The 20,694-nt window shown below is 41.0% G+C and overlaps 1 protein-coding gene across 2 annotated transcripts in view; it reads right to left on the bottom strand.

Annotated features, from left to right (window-relative positions):
* Positions 1-20,694, bottom strand: part of DROSHA (drosha ribonuclease III) — a 109,493-nt gene that overhangs the window by 7,032 nt on the left and 81,767 nt on the right. For both annotated transcript variants that reach the window (XM_087707587.1, XM_087707589.1), the window contains exons 23-31: positions 20,365-20,435; positions 17,614-17,658; positions 13,981-14,138; positions 12,965-13,070; positions 7,895-8,036; positions 5,151-5,233; positions 3,558-3,661; positions 1,613-1,705; positions 30-76 (exon numbers count right to left, since the gene is read on the bottom strand). In XM_087707587.1, the coding sequence (XP_087563713.1) occupies positions 30-76; positions 1,613-1,705; positions 3,558-3,661; positions 5,151-5,233; positions 7,895-8,036; positions 12,965-13,070; positions 13,981-14,138; positions 17,614-17,658; positions 20,365-20,435 (849 nt within the window). The remainder of the gene's footprint in view (positions 1-29; positions 77-1,612; positions 1,706-3,557; positions 3,662-5,150; positions 5,234-7,894; positions 8,037-12,964; positions 13,071-13,980; positions 14,139-17,613; positions 17,659-20,364; positions 20,436-20,694) is intronic.

Genomic DNA, 20,694 nt, shown 5'->3' with positions numbered 1-20,694 from the left:
CTTTAGTAATTTCCAAGAAACCCACTTACATTTTTCCAGGGCATCCATCGCTGCACACATCTCGGCTTGCTGAATGCTGCAAAAAAATAAATAAATAAATAAATTATGACAAATGTAATTCAGAAGCAAGTTACAGCTTCCCAGAACTGCTGTGCAGTAACTAATTTTTTTTTTTCAAATAATTACTGGCAGTTGTTACCATAAAAACTCTTCCAGTCCCCCCAGCCCCACTACTTATTATACATTTCGGCTTTGCAGAGAGTTGTTTTAAAAACAAAGATCCATACTTTTAAACATCCCCCCTTCAAAATTCTTTTAACAAAGCAATTAAAAGTCAATTAAACAAATGAAAAAAAAGCTCATGTCCAACAGCAAAAATGGATAGCAACATTATAGCTCATTTCTTCCCAAACCACCTTATTTTATTAGGGATTGTTTTAATGTTATTCTTAACATTAGTATGCTTTGTGCATAGTCGAGGAAAAGTGGGGGAAAAAAAAACCCTTTTAAATGTTATTTATTCTGCAGATAGCACTTGGCATTTACCGTGTAGAGAACTTTAAGATGTTTTTCCCATTCATCTTACCGAAATCATTTTTCCATAAAATGGACGATCAGGTTGGAAGATACTAATCGGTTTATGGGTTAGATTGAGCTGCGACTGAATCCAGATTTAGCTGGGCCTTGGAACAAAGCTGGAGAAGGCAACACTATGCTAAAAATAAACCACGATTGTGCAGCCAATTCCAGCTTATCAATTTACTGCATTCTTTGAAAACAACTTGTGGATATTAGAGTATCTTTCGCAGCATTAAAGCATTAAACAGGGTGATTCTTCTACAGCTTTCCATATATTACTCCCTCACTGGACACTCCCTTGTGTCCTACCTCTCCCCACAGAAGATTCTTTCTCTCCCTAACAATCATTATTATTATTTTTTTTAGTAAGGCCCCAAACACAATTTCAAGGGGTTAAAAAAAAATTGAAGCTGAGGACTTAAAAAAAAAGTTAATAATGCACTAAAATATTTTACACATTATCTCTTGACCTTCTGGCACTAAGCAAAGTCATCAGAAAAAAAATATATTTTATGAACTGAAAAGGTTCTCCGAGGAACAACAATAACTGAAACTCAGAATTGTTGCTTTATACCACTAATAGGCAGACTTCTCCAATCTCACCTTGGAAACCTGACTTTGAGAATCAATGTGTCTGTGAATCTTAGACTGTCTTGTTTCCAGGTTAAGATGCACAAAAGGAGAGGATTTCTAACATTCACTTTTTTAGGAGTCTGATTTAATACACCAGCGAAAATCATATAGCTCCCTTTACCCATGTTGACTAGATAGATAGATAGATAGATAGATAGAGAAAGAGAGAGAGAGAGAGAGAGAGAGAGAGGGAGGGAGGGAGAGGGAGGGAAAGAGAGAGAGAGAGAGAGGGAGGGAGGGAGAGAGAGGAAGGGAGGGAGGGAGAGAGAGAGGGAGGGAGGGAGAGGGAGGGAGGGAGAGAGAGAGGGAGGGAGAGAAAGAGAGAGATAACAGAGAGGGGGGGAGGGAGGGGAGGCAGGCAGACATATAGACTATATAAGTATTCAAACATTTTATGTACCTTGGTCCCTTCCCACATCCAATTCTTTCGCCTTTGAAATAAACAGCCACGGTATAGGTCCTGGCATGAGAAGGCCCAACTGTTTGGAGGGTTCTAAGCCACAAGACAGACAAGCAAAAGAAAACAGTCTTGAAAACATTCTAAGTCTCTAAGACATCTGAAAAGAAGTGCAACTATTTTAACAAAGATCACAGCACAAGGATGAACCTCGACAGGTTATTTTATGAGACAACGCCGTCATTTCATTGGTGAATGTTTATGTATGCTTATTACAGAATTTTCCCTCTGTCAATCAATAATTGCTTCTCTTTCTGATATAACCTTCCACTCTACATACATGGTTAACATCAATGGCATCATATATTTTAGAATGACTTCATCCTTCAATCTTATAGTCATTCACTTTACCTTTACTTCTTATTTGAACGGGACGGAATTTACCCTTCATATTTTGCCCTTGACCCCAAAACATAATCTTAAATGATAAAACATCTCAACACTTTCTGCAGCCTTTCTTACCATACATATGGTGGAACACTACCTGTTCTAACAGTAACCATTTTATTAAACAATAACAACAACAAAAGTCTGTTCCTATCAGGTCTGAAGACAGGATGAATAGAAAACTACCTGGAAAGCAGGTAGGAATGTCCACCAATTTCTCTTCTGCCCCAGGATTTTACTGACCTCAGAAGGATGGAAGGTTGAGTATCGAACTCCTGGCCGTGAGCAGTAAGTTAGCCTCACTATCTATATCTATATCTATATCTATATCTATATCTATCTATATCTATCTATCTATCTATCTATCTATCTATCTATCTATCTATCTATCTATCTATCTATCTATCTATCTATCTATATCTATATATCTCTATCTATATATCTCTATCTCTATCTATCTATCTATCTATCTATCTATCTATCTATCTATCTATCTATCTATATCAATATATCTATCTATATCAATATATCTATCTATCTATCTATCTATCTATCTATCTATCTATCTATCTATCTATATATATATCTTTCTCTATCTATCTATCTATCTATCTATCTATCTATCTATCTATCTATCTATCTATCTATCTATCTATCTATCTATCCTTGAGACATGATGGTGCAGTGGTTAGAATGCAGTATTGTAGGCCAACTCACTGCCTACTGCCAGGAGTTCGATTCTGACCAGCTTAAGGTTGACTCAACCTTCCATCCTTCAAGGTCAGATTGTTGGGGACAATATGCTGACTTTGTAAACCATTTGGAGAGAGGGCTGTAAAGCACTGTGAAGCGGCATATAAGTCTAACTGCTACTGCTATCCTCTCATAGCGTTTCCATGATCAAGGAAAAGTAACTTGGGAGGTGACTGCAGCACCTGCAGAAGCAATTGGGTGACTTTAAGATCCGAAAACTGAGTTTGGGAAAATTGAATATGTCTTAAGAATTTCAATGTCTACTGTACTTACAGCCATCGTATTGCACACCTCCACAAACTTTCTTGACTATATGAAGAGCCGAGGTGGCGCAGTGGTTAAATGCAGCACTGCAGGCTACTTCAGCTGACTGCTAGTTCTGCGGTTCGGCTGTTCTAATCTCACCGGCTCAGGGTTGACTCAGCCTTCCATCCTTCCGAGGTGGGTGAAATGAGGACCCGGATTGTTGTTGGGGGCGATATGCTGACTCTGTAAACCGCTTAGAGAGGGCTGAAAGCCCTATGAAGCGGTATATAAGTCTAACTGCTATTGCTATTGCTATTGCTACTATATCTCCAATGCTTTAAATTGAATTTGAGATCCAAAGTGTAACAGTATCCTTTCATTTGATCAGGGAAACTAATTCCTTCTTTGAACAAAGGGTGTGATACTTAATTCCAGTCATATGGTATTTTTTTTTTAAAAAAAAGGAGTCACAAAGTGATAATGCCTGTATATAAATCCTTACTTATACAGAGGAATGTCTGGCTCCTTCCCTTCTGTTCTGAGAGTTAAACAGCATTGCTGGAGTTGAGATTTTGGATCATTCCAATCCTGATTTAGGATGAATTCCTAAAATGGACAAAAAGAAAAGGGGTGGGGGGGGGGAGAAATAACAACTGTTCAATTGATTGGAAAGTAGGAAAATACTTTACATTTTAAAAAAGCCTTTTCAAATGTATTTTTCTCTTAGTATAAGCAGGGTTGCAATTTGCGTGTGCTTAAATAATGCAAAATTTGATTTCGTGTGATTGATAAATTGATACCATGTTTAATGCAAGCCAAAATCCAATTAACCAAGACTAACGTCACTGCAATTAATGCCAGCGCATGTACAGTTAAGGTTGCTATTAAGGTTGTAGATGTTGGAGTTCTAGATGTTCTAGTTCAGGGGTCACCAACCTTTCAACTAAATTTAGGGGCAACTAAATTCGTAATTTTAAATTCTGTGGACCACTAATATGAATTTTAAAAAAAGGTAAATAGCAATTAGTGCAATGTAAAAAATGCAAATTAATTTTTCTGCAGACCACCAAAATTTTGTCACAAACTATACAAAAGGGACCAAAGGAATGTTTTTTTTCCCCAGGGAAGTTCAAAACAAAAAGGCTCATTTTGAAGACAGAATGCAGGAGATAGAAATTACCCTTTGGATATAGATTTATCCACTTTTAATGTTGTTCAGCATTTCATTAATAAAATATAAAAATTATGTTTAAAAACATTGCCTATTTCCATTGAGCTGGAAGCCATTGCCCTATTTTCCAAAGAAATGTCGCTTTGAATAGCGCAAATTCAAATAATGTGATCTCTTCATAGGATTCATTAACTGCACTAATCAAGAACTACGTGTATCTAAGCCACTAATGTGAGAGAAAAGAGATTTAAAGCCTTTATTATTACTCAGGACACGGAGAGCAAAATTCTTGGTCCAGCTGGGACTCCGTAGCAAAGTGAGCTTCTCGGCTGTGTAACACATAACAGTCTGTTTGTTTGTTTGTTTGTAGTTTATTTATAGGCCGCCCTTTTCCCTGAGGGGACTCAGGGCGGCTTACAATCAAAAAAAGGAAGGGGAGTGTAGGACAATACAAAAAAAAGAAATGTGCACAAAGTAAATTAGACAATAAAACTCAACTTTCACTCAGCATTCGGGAGGGGCGAAATAAGATTATCCCCAGGCCTGACGGGCTAGCCAGCTCTTGAGGGCTGTGCGGAAGGCCTGGACGGTGGTGAGGGTACGAATCTCCACGGGGAGATTGTTCCATAGTGTCGGAGCCGCAACAGAGAAGGCTCTCCTCCGAGTAGTCGCCAGTCGGCACTGACTGGCGGATGGAATACGGAGGAGGCCAACTCTATGCGATCTGATGGGACGCAGGGAGGTAATTGGCAGAAGGCGGTCTCTCAAATAGCCAGATCCACTACCATGGAGCGCTTTATAGGTGGTGAGTAAGACCTTGAAGTGCACCCGGAGACCAACAGGTAGCCAGTGCAGCTCACGGAGGATCGGTGTTATGTGGGCGAACCGTGGTGCGCCCACAATAACAGTCGCTCGGAGACTTACTTTCAATCGTGGGAAAAAGCAGACGTTCATGAAGGTGTGGACATATTCCAGATCTTTATCTATGTACAGAGCAGCGATAAAGGCTGGGGAAGAAAGAATAACCAAACATTACAAGAATATTACTTTCCTTCAAACACACATTAATATTTCCAGGCAATCTGTTGCAAATATTCCAAGTCAACGGTGAACCTGTGATGGTATATATTAAAACACCCATAAGACAGACAGTTGAGTGAGAGGTGTTTTTATTATTTTGGGAAGAAGGAAAGTCTGAGAGGAGGAAAAATATTGCAGGGATATTAAAAGTCCACTCTATCCACAAAAGATATATGAAAGACATGAGTAAAAAGAGGTAAACATAAAATGAAAAGCGAGAGCAGATAATTGATTTACTAAATATGTTTGCTCAGAAATAAACAGCAAGGAAACAACTTGTGTCTTTCACTTCAAGCAATTCACACATACCAAAGATTTGTGGAGGGAGCTGTAGGAAAGCTTGTGCTTTTAGCACTTTCCATATCTACACAGGACACACCAGATTCTGCACTAAAGAGCCTCTAAGGCAGTGTTTCTCAACCTTGGCCACTTGAAGATGTCCGGACTTCAACTCCCAGAATTCCCCAGCCAGCGAATGCTGGCTGGGGAATTCTGGGAGTTGAACTCTGGACATCTTCAAGTGGCCAAGGTTGAGAAACACTGCAGGATTACAGCTGCAAGGGCTTTACTCACAACTGGAATTTCTTTCTTTTTACCCTGCTAGAACAATTTAAGCCACAATGCTACAATCTCCCTCTAAGGTTGGCTGGGAGAAACGCAGGAGGTGGAAATGTGTGTAATGGCCTCGGTGTAAATAAGAGTTTTTCAAATTTGACAAATCTGAATTATGGGAGCGGACATCTGAATGTCTTAAAGTTGCCACGTTTGAAAACATACTCGTCTAAATTACAAACTGATCAAATTGTTTTCGGTCAGTATCTGAGTTCATGTATTTTTAATGAAGACGACTTTGCATAGTTTGGAACTACAACTAATTGATTAATGCTGGGAATTATAGTCCAAATTCTTTTAAGAAGGCACGACATTAGGAAAAAATCGGATTAATCTATCATGTGATTAGTCCACCATGAATATTTTCCCTTTTAGGTGAGAAGCGGGAATTCAAACTCTTAAAACGTGAGTCCCGCTGAAGGTCAATCAAACTCTACTGTTTAACAGACCTGGAAAAAAAATAGCAAACAAATATTCTGCTAAACTTTGCAATGTTTCAATATTGAACTTTTCCTTGCAGATGCTCCTGTTTTCCACTTATAAAATAAATTTCTCCCAAATTGGCTTTCCCCATCCTTGTCATCACAGGATGTGTTTTGGCTTAATTTTCCATCAGGTTGCTACCTTGACATATCAGGTCAAGTATGAGGTCAAGAAAGATATTTCCAATCCCAATCAGAGATTTTGTTCCTAAATACACTAACAGGGAAATACGCTAACTGCCCACTGTTTTCACAATAGTCTCTTCTATCTTAACATGCCATCCACCAAATTAAGGAAAGTTTCACCTTCCAGCCTGGTTCTGTTTCAGAACAGAGTTTGAGGCAGTTGGGTTAATTCAAGGTCACTGAGAAAACACACCATCATTTTATACTGCGGAATAGCCTTTCTTCTTTAACAAAAATTGAGAAACCGAATCAATGAAAAATGCCAAGATCTACACAAATTAATTAAGAAGCAATTCTGAAAAACTAGACAAAGAGACAGCTCTTCAAATCCCATTGTTTAGCCAGGAGACTATAAGTTTTTTGGAAATAAATCACAGCAAAGCACACCCTCTCAGAGCCCTGGCCATAAATTATGATGGTTTGTGAACTACTTCCATTTACTAAAAGGATCTGGCAAGAGACACTGTGCCCACTCAACTCACAAAATATATTAAAATGCTCTGGATAAAGATTACCTTATTTATTGCCACTTCTCTTGTACAGAAAGAACAACTTTTTTTAAAAAAAAACCCTCAAACAAAATTAAAATTAAGAAAAAGGCAACATTCCATTTACAATGTGGGTTTTCATCAGGGTGCCTTTGGAAACAATGCTACTTAGGAAATTATAAATTGATTATATTTCAAATAAAAGAAAGGAGTCAATTTTTTCCTTTGCTTTAAAGAAGGTTGGAGGTATCCAAGAATAACAATGGAAGGCAAATCATTTTCTAATGTAAGCTATACATAGACAGTACCACACATTTCAGATTCTCAGGATGGCAGATAGTTTCCAATTTCCAATTTTAATAGATTTGTATGCTGCCCAATCCCGAAGGACTCCGGGCGGCTTACATAAAAACAGTTTAAAAGCATTTTTAGAAAAGTTTAAAATACAGAACAAAGATGAGTTAAAGGAAGACACAACATACACTCGATCTTAATGGGGCTGAAGATCAATCTAGATCAACAGCCCCAGGCCTGCCGGAACAGCCAGGTCTTAACAGACTTTCGGAAGGCCAAGAAAGTGGGGAGGGTCCGGATCTCACGGGGTAGATCGTTTCAAAGGGCCGGGGCAGCTACAGAGAAGGCTCTCCCCTTCTAGTGGTAACACATCGGTCATATAAACAAACTTTCTTGAAGCCCCCACCTTAGAGGCTCTTTGGTCTGGTCCTTGCCTTTAATTGTTGCTGCACCACCTGATTTTGAAACTTTATTTAGCTATCAAAGCACGAGGAAAGGAAAATGAATTAACAGCATCAGCACTTACATTCCAAAAGATCAGCTAATGTTTTTGTTCGCAGGGCAACCGGGCGTTTGGTCTTATCGTTCGTGATGGCAAACTCCTGCATGCCCAGTTCTTCTGCCACTTTGGCCTGTGTCCTGTTGTTGACCAAGGAGCTTCGCAGCAACTGCCAAGGCAAGAGATTCCACTCAGGTCAATGGGCATGGCATTCTGAGCAATTCGCAATTTAAGGAGCTTATATGCCTCCCAATCCCGGAGGACTCCGGCCGGCTTACAAATACGAAATAAAATAACACATAGGGGAGAGAAACAAAAACAGTTTAAAAAACACAACATACATTTGGCTTAACTGGGGGTTGGACCTGATTTAAAAATCAGCAACCCCAGGCCTGTCGGAACAGCCAGGTTTTGGTGGCTTTTTGGAAGGCCGCGAGAGTGGGAAGGATCCGGATCTCTGCGGGCAGATCGTTCCACAGAGCCGGAACAGCTACAGAGAAGGCTCTCCCCCGAGTGGTCGCCAGCCGGCATTGTCCGGCAGACAGCACCCGGAGGAGGCCTAGCCTGTGGGTTCTTATCGGCCGTTGGGAGGTGTGCAGCAGGAGACGGTCTCTCAGATATCCAGGTCCAAGGCCATGTAGGGCTTTAAAGGTAATCACCAGCACTTTGTAGCGTGTCCGGAGACCAATAGGGAGCCAGTGCAGCTCGCGGAGGATAGGTGTAACATGGGTGTACCGAGGTACACCCGATATCGCTCGCGTGGCTGCATTCTGGACCAACTGTAGTCTCCGAACACTCTTCAAGAGCAGCAACACCCAATTTTTAGCTTAGATTGGAGGTGAGGAATGATGGCTCTTTGTGGACTTCAACTCCCTGAATCCCCGAGCCAGCATGAATTCTGCCGATAGGAGTTGAAGTCCACAAGCCATAAAAGAGCCACCGTTCCCCACATCTGGCCTAGACACATCACATGCTGTTAGCTTTTGCTTGACTAAACAAAAACACACAAAAATGCTATTATTTATCGGGTATAAACACCTTCTGTTTTCTTCCAGCAATTTTTAAAAGAAGGCACAAATAGAAATGAGGTGTGCACTCTTATCCCATTCCCTCCTTCCTCAGGTTACCAGGGAAGGCCTGCCACATTCACCTCATTGCGTGCCTTCAATCCACCTGTAAAGGGCAGAAGGAAAAGGATAGAAGGATTCAGGTGCTCCCAAATATATATAGGCGCTCCCTTTTCATTCCTGTCCCGAGAAAAGCAGAGTGATTTGTGCTGATTGTGCACTACTTCTATTTGTCTTAAATGTCAAGCATCCTATCCGCACTGCATATGTGCTCTTTTTATTTAGAAAGGCAAACGTTGAAAAAAAAATTGCCCACTCATGCAATCAAATGTTATTTGTCTTGGTACCCATTGAACAGAAGTTCCTTCCAGCTCTTTTTAGATTAGCCATGGTTTAGACCAGTAACATACAACTGTTCCAGTGGAAAAGTCACATTTTAATGTTGAGATCATCTCATAGTTACCCAAAGAACTAGGGAAGTTTGTCCGTTTGCAAAAGAGATGACCCAGTAAGTGATACCAGTTAATACAACTGACCAAAAGACAGACTGGTGAGGTTGATCCCTCCCACCCTCTCTAGCTGCCTTCCTCAAAGAGACACTGTGAAGTCCCAGTTTATCCTTTCTGGACCAGTGATGGACACATCTGCACATAAAGCTTTGGACTACGGCCATTTAAAAAGAAATCTAAGAAAGTCTACCAGCCCTGTGTAGAATCAAAGTAGATTAGATTAGATTAGATTAGATTAGATACTTTATTTGTATGCCGCCCTTTTCCCTGGGGGGACTCAGGGCAGCTCACAGTTCAGAGGGAGGGGAGAACAAACCAAGTTACACATAAGACAATACATCGTTAAAAGCACAACATTCATACTATTCGGGTAGGGTTAAGGTCTTTAGCCCCAGGCCTGTCGGGACAGCCAGGTTTTAAGGGCTATGCGGAAGGTCTGGAGGGTGGTGAGGGTACGAATCTCCACGGGGAGTTCGTTCCATAGGGTCGGAGCTGCCACAGAGAAGGCTCTGCTCCGCGTGGTTGCCAGTCGACATTGACTGGCTGATGGAACTCAGAGGAGGCCTAATCTGTGGGATCTAATTGGCCTAGTGGAGGTAATTGGCAGTAGGCGGTCTCTCAAGTACCCAGATCCAATACCATGAAGGGCTTTGTAGGTGACAACTAGCACCTCGGAGCGTACTCGGAGATCAACGGGTAGCCAGTGCAGCTCGCGGAGGATAGGTGTTATGTGGGTGAAACGAGGTGCACCCACGATCGCTCGCGCGGCCGCATTCTGGACTAGCTGAAGTTGCCGAATACTCTTCAAGGGCAGCCCCATGTAGAATCTACTCTTCAAGTAGATTCTTGACAATGCTTTTTAGTTTGTAATTCTGTCCAAAACTAAATTTATTTTTAAAATAGTGTGAATGAAGGCTTGAAAACACATAAGGAATGTTCTGCTGTGATGTTGGTATCTGTAGGCACTATGTTGGGCACATCATATTAATTCTTTCATCTGTATCCCACTCAAAGTAAGGGAACCAGGGAATTTGCATGAAATGCAATTTGAAACTGAATTCTTGTGATTGTGGTTACCATGAAGCCCTTCATCAAGCCTGAACAACAGTGGCCAAATCATGGTTAATCAAAGCAAAACTTTTTTTTGTTTCTCCTTACAGTCATGGAAGAAAGAAGCACAAATAAGGATTACCTAGCTTCTTTTTCTAACTCCTTGGCCACCGTTTAATATCGCGTGGCACGACAAAACCGCGGTCCACTAAAGCGCGCCCGATTAAAGCGCGTCGCTGACGTCATCAGCAGCGCGACAACAGCGACCGTGGAGAAAAAAGGGCGCTTTAAAAAGCGCTTTGAAAGCAAGCTGATTCAAGTTAAGGTAAGGGTTAGGTTAAGGGTTAGGGTTAGGTTTAGGGGTTAATTTTAGTTTTAGCGCTCACAGCGTGCTTTTTTCGTCGCACTGTGATGACGTCAGGTACGCGGTTTCATCGAGCGCGCTTTAGTCGAACGCGGTTTTGTGGTGGAACCTAATATCACACTGAAAGTAGTTCATAGTGGGCTCTGCTACTTGCATTCGAAACAAAGAGAGCTACTTAATGGCTTGATAATTATGAAAGTGTCTAAGAACACTGCTTCCAGTGGTTAAAGTAAAATTCGCAAGCTGAAGATTTATTATTTCCATATTTGATTTTGTAAGCGTTATTATGGCTTTGGCTAATTGAGCAGAAATAGTTAAAAAACATATAATCCTCTCATACTAGACAAATGAGTTGGTCCCCCATGTGTCCATTGTAAGAAAATGTGGGGTGGGGGGGTTGTTTAAAAAAATGCAGCCATCTATGAGACTCAAGAATTAATTGGGGGGAGGGGGGAGGCAAATGTGCTAATTAACAGCAATAACTTTCCAAAAGAATAAGCACATAATATTCTTGGGATTATATCTGCTTTGAATCAAAGCAAAAATGTTGAAATTTGCATAGGATATGAAGAGTGGATGAGTAGCTGAGAAAGAGAAGACTAAAAGATATGGGTGTTACTTGAAAGAAGATAATAATACTGAGAAATGGAAGGCACATGACACAGAAAAACAACCTTCGTAAAACTCTTTCCAATGGTTTCAATGAAAAACACAAGTGTCAGCCTGTTCGTAAAGAAGCAGCATATAACGTATTCACAAATCGGATGGAACTATGACGTCAATCATAGTGAATAAAAGAGATTGGATACAAGTTCAGCATAACTCTGGAACGCCTCAAGCAATTTCAACCAAACTTAGTACGCAGATGACTTTCCCTTGGAAACAAATACTGTGGGGGTTAAGACACCCCTAAGACCCTTCGGGGTGTGTGTTCTGTTAAGATACAGCCTGTTGTGCCTTAAAATGGCTTCTACTGTACAGCACTGTGGAATTGCCATGGAACGGCTTCACAGAACTCCACAAGGGGGCTCCCTCTGGTAAGGGGGAAAATCCAACATTAGAAATTGGTGTTGCATGTTCATGGAACGAGGGTTGGGATAAATAAATAACTGGGCAGTGCCAGGTTCTCAGCTAGTGATGAAATAAAAATGAAGGATCTTAAGACAGGATAGATGTAGAAGGCAGAGGTTGAGAGGGAAAAATAATACACGAGGAAGGGGGGAAACGCACTTGGGACACGTCCTTTCTCCGATTTCATCTATTCTTCATCTAAGAGATATGTCTCTGTGGTTCCCTAAAATTCCTAACCCCTAAAAATTGTGCATCCACAGCCTAGTGCAATGGAGAGCACTATTTTTTTACACTCAAACAAACTACAGAGATTCCTAGTCGCATGCATTTATTCATTCACACATATGCGTGCGGTTCTTTCTCCCCCCACATATAAGCCATTCATCATTCTGCCTCTTTTACCCCTTTTACTTCTTGAAACATACTGGAGATTGCTGGTTTCTGGAATGTTTGATTTCCTGCCACGAACGGCAGCAGAAAACCAATCAGAAATTACCTACAAGCTCCTTGTGGCTCTTCAGCCCCCAGTTCTTGTGGGTGACGGTCATATACATCCTCTAAGATGTAAGATTGTTCGCCTACAGTTTAGCTTAATAATCAGGAAGAAAGCGGAGCCTAGAAAAAGCGAATTTCATAAAGTTGCTTCTTGAACTATTAGCCCTCGAGAAGCAAGAACGGTGTCCCATATTAATGGCCACTGTTGATTTCAATTGCTTTCGCTCTCCTGCAAATGAACTAGAATTACCTCTAGTTTTTAGAGGGATAACTTAATCACCACTGCTATTAAAGCTATTGATTTGTTTTAAAGAAGAGATAACATCACTCCCAGGCTCCATAAATCACATTTCCTTGATTGTGGCAGGATTCACATTTTCAAATTAACAGAACCTTATTAAGAGCGGTTGCGGATATTCAGTTAAACTCAAATAATTCCCTTGTTGCTTTCCACAAAGTTCTTCTCTTTTTCCCCCATTTCCTCCTATAACCAGACTATCCCAGTTTTACTCCTGCCAAGAATAATGGATGATGCTCTCACCGTCAAGTGGCCTTCGTGATGATCAGGGAAATGTATAAATAAGTACTCGGTGGCCACCAACTGCATTATGGAATCACCCAAAAACTCCATCCTCTGATTATGGCCCCTGAAGCATGAGATTAAAGGAAGGAAGAGATTATACAGAGAAGGGAACGACTTAGAGAGCTGGATGTTTTTAAAAAGGCAGAACAATACGCTGGTGATCATATCATACAATTTAAGACAATGCAGAGTATTTTTGTATTTGCTAAGTAGGGGTGTTCGTGGGAGAGTAAAGGAGAGGAAGTGACAAAACTCATTTAATGTCACCAAGTAAATGTTATGATTAGGCATGTAATTGCTGCATTTCTGTGATGCCACTGTGCACAGAATGTCATTTTTCAGGTTGCTGCAAATCCCACTTCTGCCGGGTAAGGCAAAAATAATGCTTTTAGGTTGTCAGAAGTAATAAGGGGAAACCACTATAAATTTAGCTATGAGTCACTTTATGAAAACATAAACTGTAGGAATTGAGGGGGATATAACATCACATTTGTGGGGGAAAAAAAACATTTGTTTGACTCTGTTTCTGCATAAGTAAGAAAAAAAAAACCCCTCTGGATATTTTCAGCTATGGTTCTTCTGCACAAATCGGGGTGATTTGATCTTGGTTTAATTTTAATGAAACGACAAATGGTAGCTAGTTAAAAACAGAACAGATGATTCAACTTATGTCAGGGTCGGGAGCAAATTTTGGGTAGTTAAGCATCCCAAAATGCAAGAATGTTGTTTCTTGTCCTTCAATATTTATGTGATAAAATCTCAACTAATCTGGAACAAACCAGTTTACAAGTCTGGAAAACCACAGATGCTTTGGTAGGACCTCCAAAGCCAGAGGTTTTGAAAAATCGGGACTGGGAAACAGCTGTAGACCAGCCCAATCTCTCTTCCTGGATAATAATAATAGCCACTCAGCCTTCCTACAGAAAGAAAGCACAAGGCATCTGTTGGGAGAGAGAGAGAAAAAAATATCTCACAGCGTCAGATGGTTAAATCCCACTGTTCTCAAAGTGAAAGCCCGCGCCAAGAGGCGAACGTGAGTAAAAATTACTCCAATAGCATCTTCAAATTCGGTCAATTTCTGGAGGACAGGCGACGTCTCAATCAGCTGTCTGTCACTGTTAGATTCTTGCAGCTGTAAATCAATATTAGACAATGAGGACAACAAATTAGTTTTAGAGGAGAAACTTAAGAGCTGAATTCAGAAAGCAAGGGAAGAAGCTTGATTAGGTACTTTACATTTTGCTTTCGTAATACAAGTCTTAATCACCACACTTTGGTAGCTGGCAATGCTATCCTAATAATGCACCATCGGCCAAAGATCTACGTTTGGTGGTTCCCAGGCCACATGTCTCCTCAGCTGCGCACCCCGCCTAAAGGAACATCCTTCCTCTGGAAATTACGTTGGTTCCATCCTTTCGATATTCTGGAAGTCCCTCAAGATCTGGTTACTGGGGTTTTGTAAGGGAACTGGGGACTTGAATAGATGGCTCCATTGTTGAGGGGGGGGGCATTTTTTATTCTCCTTTCATTTTGGAGATTTAGGATATTTATTACTACCGTTTTTGCATTTGTTATATCAGGTTTTTTTTAATCTATGGTTATGCACTAACCAGAATCACCTTCAGTGAAATGGGAGGCAACATAAATTTGATTAATAAATTTTAAAAAATCAAAAAAATAATGCATGAACTGCGCATGAAGCTCTTTTTAATGGCAAACTCTAAAGAATGCTATCGCCATCACAAAAATCAATCTAACTCGTTTTTTTTGGAGGGGGGGTAGTTTGAGAACAGATTTAAAGATGGGAATCAGAAGGGCTCTGCTAAGCAAACGATTCAAACCTTACTTTTAATGCCCTTCAAAAATGGCCTTTCCGGTATTCAAACTAATTTGAGGTCACCGGAAGGTTAGTCGGAAATTAAAGAGGAAATAGGAATAGCATTACCTCTCCCTTTCTCTCTGCACCCTAAAGCCACAAAGACTTTCCTTAAATAATGAAGCTGGGTTGAAGGTGAGTTCAATTTTGTTCAGCTGATGTTGAGAACAGGAATATAACGTATCCAGTGGTGGGATTTAATTTTTTTTTTACCACCGTTTTACTACCGGTGCGCGTGGCTTGGTGGGCTTGGCGGGTGTGATTTGGTGGGCGTGGCAGGGGAAGGATCCTGTAAAATCTCCATTCCCTCCCCACTCCAGGAGAAGGTTACTGCAAAATCCCCATTTCCTTCGAATCAGCTGGGACTCGGGAGGCAGAGAATAGATGGGGGCGGGGCCAGTCAGAGTTGGCATTTACCGGTTCTCCAAACTACTCAAAATTTCCACTACCGGTTCTCCAGAACTCGTCAGAACCTGCTGAATACCATTTCTGCTTTGTTCCCATTCCCACTCTTAATTCTCAGCTAAAAACCACTCAATTCTCTTTATTTTGGTTATCAACCAGGCAGTGGATTAAAACGCAAATAAAAATCCCCTCCAAAGTCTAACCAGTACATTTTGGTCAAATTTTAATTTCCAGTGCTAAATTTCAGCAGCGCAATATCATGGTTCTAGACATGAACCATGAGAGGCTATCTGAAAGGTACTATATTAGAGAAAGAATGATTAAATGAGGACTCTGCACTATACATTTAATCTGAAATGTTAACTAGCAGCATCTTGAGATGCTAAGCAGAATCGGGCCAGGTTAATAGTTGGATAGGAGACCCTCCCAAAACTCAAGGAAGATGAGAAAAGGCTCATGGAACAAAGCAACCACCAGTTGCTGTTATGATGTTGCCATGAGAACTACACAACAATGACTGTTGTGTCAACCAGAGTCGAGCTCAGTCTGAAGGAGATTTTAATGCAGCTTTGAATATGGGAAGATTCAGTAACCTACGAACATGTATAAACATAATAGTTCCAGGAGTTCTCAACAAAAATTTCAGGATCCTCATGTGTTCCAAGTCTGTAATTTTATTGATGATTGCAGAGGTCTATTTTCTCATCCTTATAAATACTGTACCTTTTTAGCTATCGGCAAGTTTTATTACCCCTCCCATCTGATGGTTTTTTCTTTCTTTCAGCAATGTTGTTAACTATGTTATCTATATATTCTATTTTTTCCAGTGGCCCAGGGATTACCTGCATGCTGAATTTTTTTAAAGATATAAATGTAATCAATGAATCTCTCCATTTTCTTCCTATAAAAACGTATTTCAAAAGGTTTTATTTCACTGTAGAATCCTCTGCCTGTTTTCTTTAAATCTAATATTTTCCCATTAAATTATTTTAGCTGGAAGCTAGCAAGAATGCTTGCTGAAAGTGTGAAAATAGGATGCTCAAACTTGGGGATATTGCAGGAACTTAATTGCATTTTTTTTTATAGGGCCTTGTTCCACTTTTGTTAAAATTAGCTTTTCTAAGGGCAAAACTAGAATCTGGGGGATGTTTCAGCCATTGGTGTGGTTGTACAAAAGTATTAGAGATAAACAATGCAATGCTCCAATAAATGATAGAGGACTTACCGATCTTTATAGCACATTATCAATGTTGTGTTTGCTGTTTTAGGTATTTAGATATTCATATGCAAACCATAGAAATAAAACTTTTAGGAGCAGCAATCGATGATAGACAAGATTGACAGACATAAATCCATTCTTTTCTTTTACTTTCCCTTACTTTTAACATCTATTTTATTCAACTTGAGCAAAAAAAACCCCAACCCTTAAGTTTTCATACCATAACTGTGAATAACACACTCCATTTACTGTATATCTTGTATCTTTCTGCCCAGGGATACCAAAATTGCATATGATTGCCCATCAGAGAAGAGCCCATTAAAGCAGTGTTTCTCAACCTTGGCAACTTGAAGATGTCTGGACTTCAACTCCCAGAATTCCCCAGCCAGCATTCGCTGGCTGGGGAATTCTGGGAGTTGAAGTCCAGACATCTTCAAGTTGCCAAGGTTGAGAAACACTGCATTAAAGGACATTCCCCAAAAGTTCTAAGAGCTTTGGAAAGAAGTGCTCTTATTCTATCTTTAATTATACATTTGACATGGTGGAAGGCATCTCTTTTCCCCTGACCGCCTTTGGAGATCAAGGAAGAATCAGCATTCCCGGGAGAAGAGGAGGGGACACATTCCTTCATGAGGACATGTTGCTAGCCCAGAAAAGGACCTTCTGCTTTCTATCTGGCTTCTGTTTTAGCAGAAGAAAGTTCCAGCTGAGATGCTGACAGTCTTCCTTGAACCCCAAGGGAATCAGGTGACACTGAAAGGCCCCTGCCTCCATGAGGCTTTGAGACTTGTTGCATTTTTCCATCCAGAGAGTCTCACAGCGAGCAAAGTTGCTTATTCCCTCCCCAGTGCCACCACGCTTGGAGGTCTTCCGCATGGCTGCCCCGTGACTGACATCTACTTGCCCAATTACTGCCGGCCTGCCTGTCTCCTGTAAAATCCTCGCCTGCCTTTGGAGCCCAAACGCTTGACACTGATTAGCTACAAAAACCCACCAAGGCCCATGTGCGCACAAGAAATGCTCCAAGATGTCAACGCAGCCAAAGACCAATAAAAAGGCATCCTTAAACCGTTCTGAAATTTGTTAGTGAAAAGCGGGAACACTTACTTGCAGAGGATGCAGCGGATAATTAAGCCATACTTCCCGCAGGTCCTGCAAACGTGGAGAGATGCTTTTAAAGCCCAAGGGAACCGTTTAACAAGTTCCACATTGCTAAATAAAATGTCATTCTGCAAGAGACTGAAATGGCTTTAAGATGCTGACTTGGCTCCTTGCAAATTCAATAGCGCTGGCAAACTCGTTTTTAAAAAGGAGGCATTCTTTGTTGAAACTGCCTGTGGTGCTTCCATTTAGTTCATGTCAATTAGGTGGAGGGAGAACACACACCGTTCAGGAACTACATAATGGGTTACCTTTTTTTCCCTTTTTTTTCTTTTGCTTAAAGTTCTGTAACTAAAAATTCAGGAGTTTCACTCCGACCAAAGGAAAGGAGAGAAGGAGGAACAGCTTAAAATAAGTTAACCAAAGGTGAACAAAAGGAGCACAATTCCCGTATTTTTCGGATTATAAGACGCACCTTTTTCCCCGCAAAAAAAGAGGTTGAAAATCTGGGTGCGTCATACATCGAATGCAGCATTTTTTGCCTCCCAAAGCCCCGCCCCTTCACCAAAATGGCCGCGCATACCCTTATGGAGGATTTCAGAGAGCTCCTGGGGACTGGGGAGGGCAGAAATGAGCAAAAAAACAGGCCATTTTTTGCCTCCCCCCCAGCCCCCAACAGCACTCTATAAACCTCCATGCATGCAATTATTTTTGACAAAAAATGAAACTGTTTTTGCAAAAAAACAGGCTGTTTTTTGCTCGTTTTTTGGGTCCTCCCCCCTCCGGAGCACTATGCAAGCCCCTCCAAGGCTATTCATGCCTTTAAAAAAAAAAACAGTCCCGTTTTTGCGAAAAATAAGCCGTTTTTGGATGGTTTGCAGAGTGCAAAAACTTTTTAATCGTTTTGGAAAGCTCTTTAACTGGTTGATGAGAATCACATATTGATCAAGTGCTATGCCAGCAGAAACAAAGTCTTAGGTGCTGCAGATTGTCAGCGATTTCCTTCTCCAGCACATGGATAAATACACCTGGAAACATATACCTACCTACCTACTCTCTCTTCTCTCTCTCTCTCTCTCTCTCTCTCTCTCTCTCTCTCCCTACTGTATTTCTATTTCTCTCTCTCTCTCCCTCCCCCTCTACCTACCTACCTACTGTATTTCACTCTCTTTCTCTCCCTCTCTATCCCTCTATCTACCTACTTTACTTTTTTAAAAAATTGCCTCTTCAAAACTTTGGTGCGTCTTATACTCCAGTGCGTCTTATACTCCGAAAAATACGGTATATTTTGCACATAACCCCACTGGCATGAGACCTTGAGCTTACAATCAATAAAAACTATACATGTTGGTTGCTCCTGCCAATGTTTTGGTCTTGCAACATACAGGTAGTCCTCGACTTACAACAGTTCATTTAGTGACCCATCAAGGCACGGGGAAAACTGGCACGGGGAAAAAAGATGACTTTTTAGGACTATTTTTCACACAGCAGCATCTCCATGGTCCTGTGGCCTACATTCAGATGCTTGACAACTGATTCTTATTTATGATGGTTGCCTTGTCCTGGGGTCATGTGATCATCTTTTGTGACCTTCTGAGAATGGGGAAGCCAGTTTCATTTAACCATCGTGTTACTAATTTAACGACTGCCGTGATTCAATCAACAAATGGAGCAAGGGAAGTTGTAAAACGGGGCAAAACTCACTGAATAAATGCCTCACTTGGCAACATAAATTCTTGGCTCAATTGTGCCCATAAGTCAAGGACTAACTGTACTTCTAGTAACTGTAGAAGATGTTGGATAACCCTTTGTCTGAAGTGGTGTAGGATTTCCTGCCTGGGCAGGGGGTTGGACTAGAAGACCTCCAAGGTCCCTTCCAACTCTGTTTATTCTATTCTATTCTATTCTATTCTATTCTATTCTATTCTATTCTATTCAGCCTGCCGTTTGCACGAGAGAAGTCACGGTTTGAGGAAAGGCATTCATCCCTCCCTTTAATTCACTAGTAGTTCCCTACATTTCAGCTCAGCTGCACTTCCACAATCACCAAGGTGCCTCTACGCATCAGGAGATTTACATGCTGGTGGTTGAAAGCATAACTTTTGATACGATCTTCTGATCTTCTGACTTATTTAAGTGTGTAAGCGTTCACTGGCTTATCGTTTCTGATTTTCTCAGAGCCAGCAACCTGTGCTGTTTTTTTTCTCTCCTAAACATTACCTTTTCAGCGGGAATTCAAGGGATGTGCAATCACCTTCGTGAGATAGGTTGGACTAAGAATAAGTGCTCAAAATCAGCGAAGTTCCAAGGTTACAGAGGAATCCGAACCAGCCCTCTGCAGCTCATTCCTATCTCACATGTGCCTCGTTCACCTTTTTCTTCTCCTCATTTGTTCTCTTTTCACCTATGTTCTCTTCAGCGCTGTCAATCAGTTTCCCCCCAAATAAATTATGTCAGACATGTGAAAGATTGTCTGGATCTAAACTGTCAGACTTTGGGAACTTTGCGTCGTCCTTCTGAGCAAGATGATGGAAACTTGCTGCAGAGTCGCCTTTTCTGGCACCTTGTCTTTTACAGCAGAAAAACAGGCAACGTCCGTAATCACAATAATCTTTTACTTTACTTTGCTAGATCAAGGCATTATATCCTGAGAGGCGGGATTCTTTCCCGTTTCCCTCTCAAGCACTTAATTTAAAGCACTACAGAAAAGCAGAAAACACGGTGAGAGCTATAATCAAGGCAGCAATGAAGTCATACCTTGTCGTTAAAGAGCAGGCGTCCAAACAATTGTTTGGCTTCTTCAAGACTTCCCTCCAGGTAAACGGCCCCTGTGTGAGAGGATGCGCCAAAGGAAAAAGACGGCATTTAGACCCACTTAAAGAAGCACGTTGCAAACTTGAGGATGCTCACATGTGTGTTTCGTTTTACTTACTTGTAAATTTGGGAGATGAGGGACTGCTTCCTATTCATCTCACCCATAAGAGCTACAAAGGGAAAGAGGCTGACAGCAACTAAGTCTCACTCAGGGGTAGGATTCAGCCGGTTCAGACCAGTTCGGGCGAACCGGCAGTTCCCGTGAGCAATAGC

Source organism: Thamnophis sirtalis, unplaced genomic scaffold (assembly GCF_051295495.1).
Source record: "Thamnophis sirtalis isolate CommonGarterSnake01/CBP01778 unplaced genomic scaffold, rThaSir2_p1.2 scaffold_2, whole genome shotgun sequence".
In the NCBI taxonomy this organism is placed as follows: domain Eukaryota; kingdom Metazoa; phylum Chordata; class Lepidosauria; order Squamata; family Natricidae; genus Thamnophis; species Thamnophis sirtalis.
The sequence above is the reverse complement of the archived record's forward strand: the minus strand, read 5'-3'. Positions and strand labels throughout refer to the sequence as shown.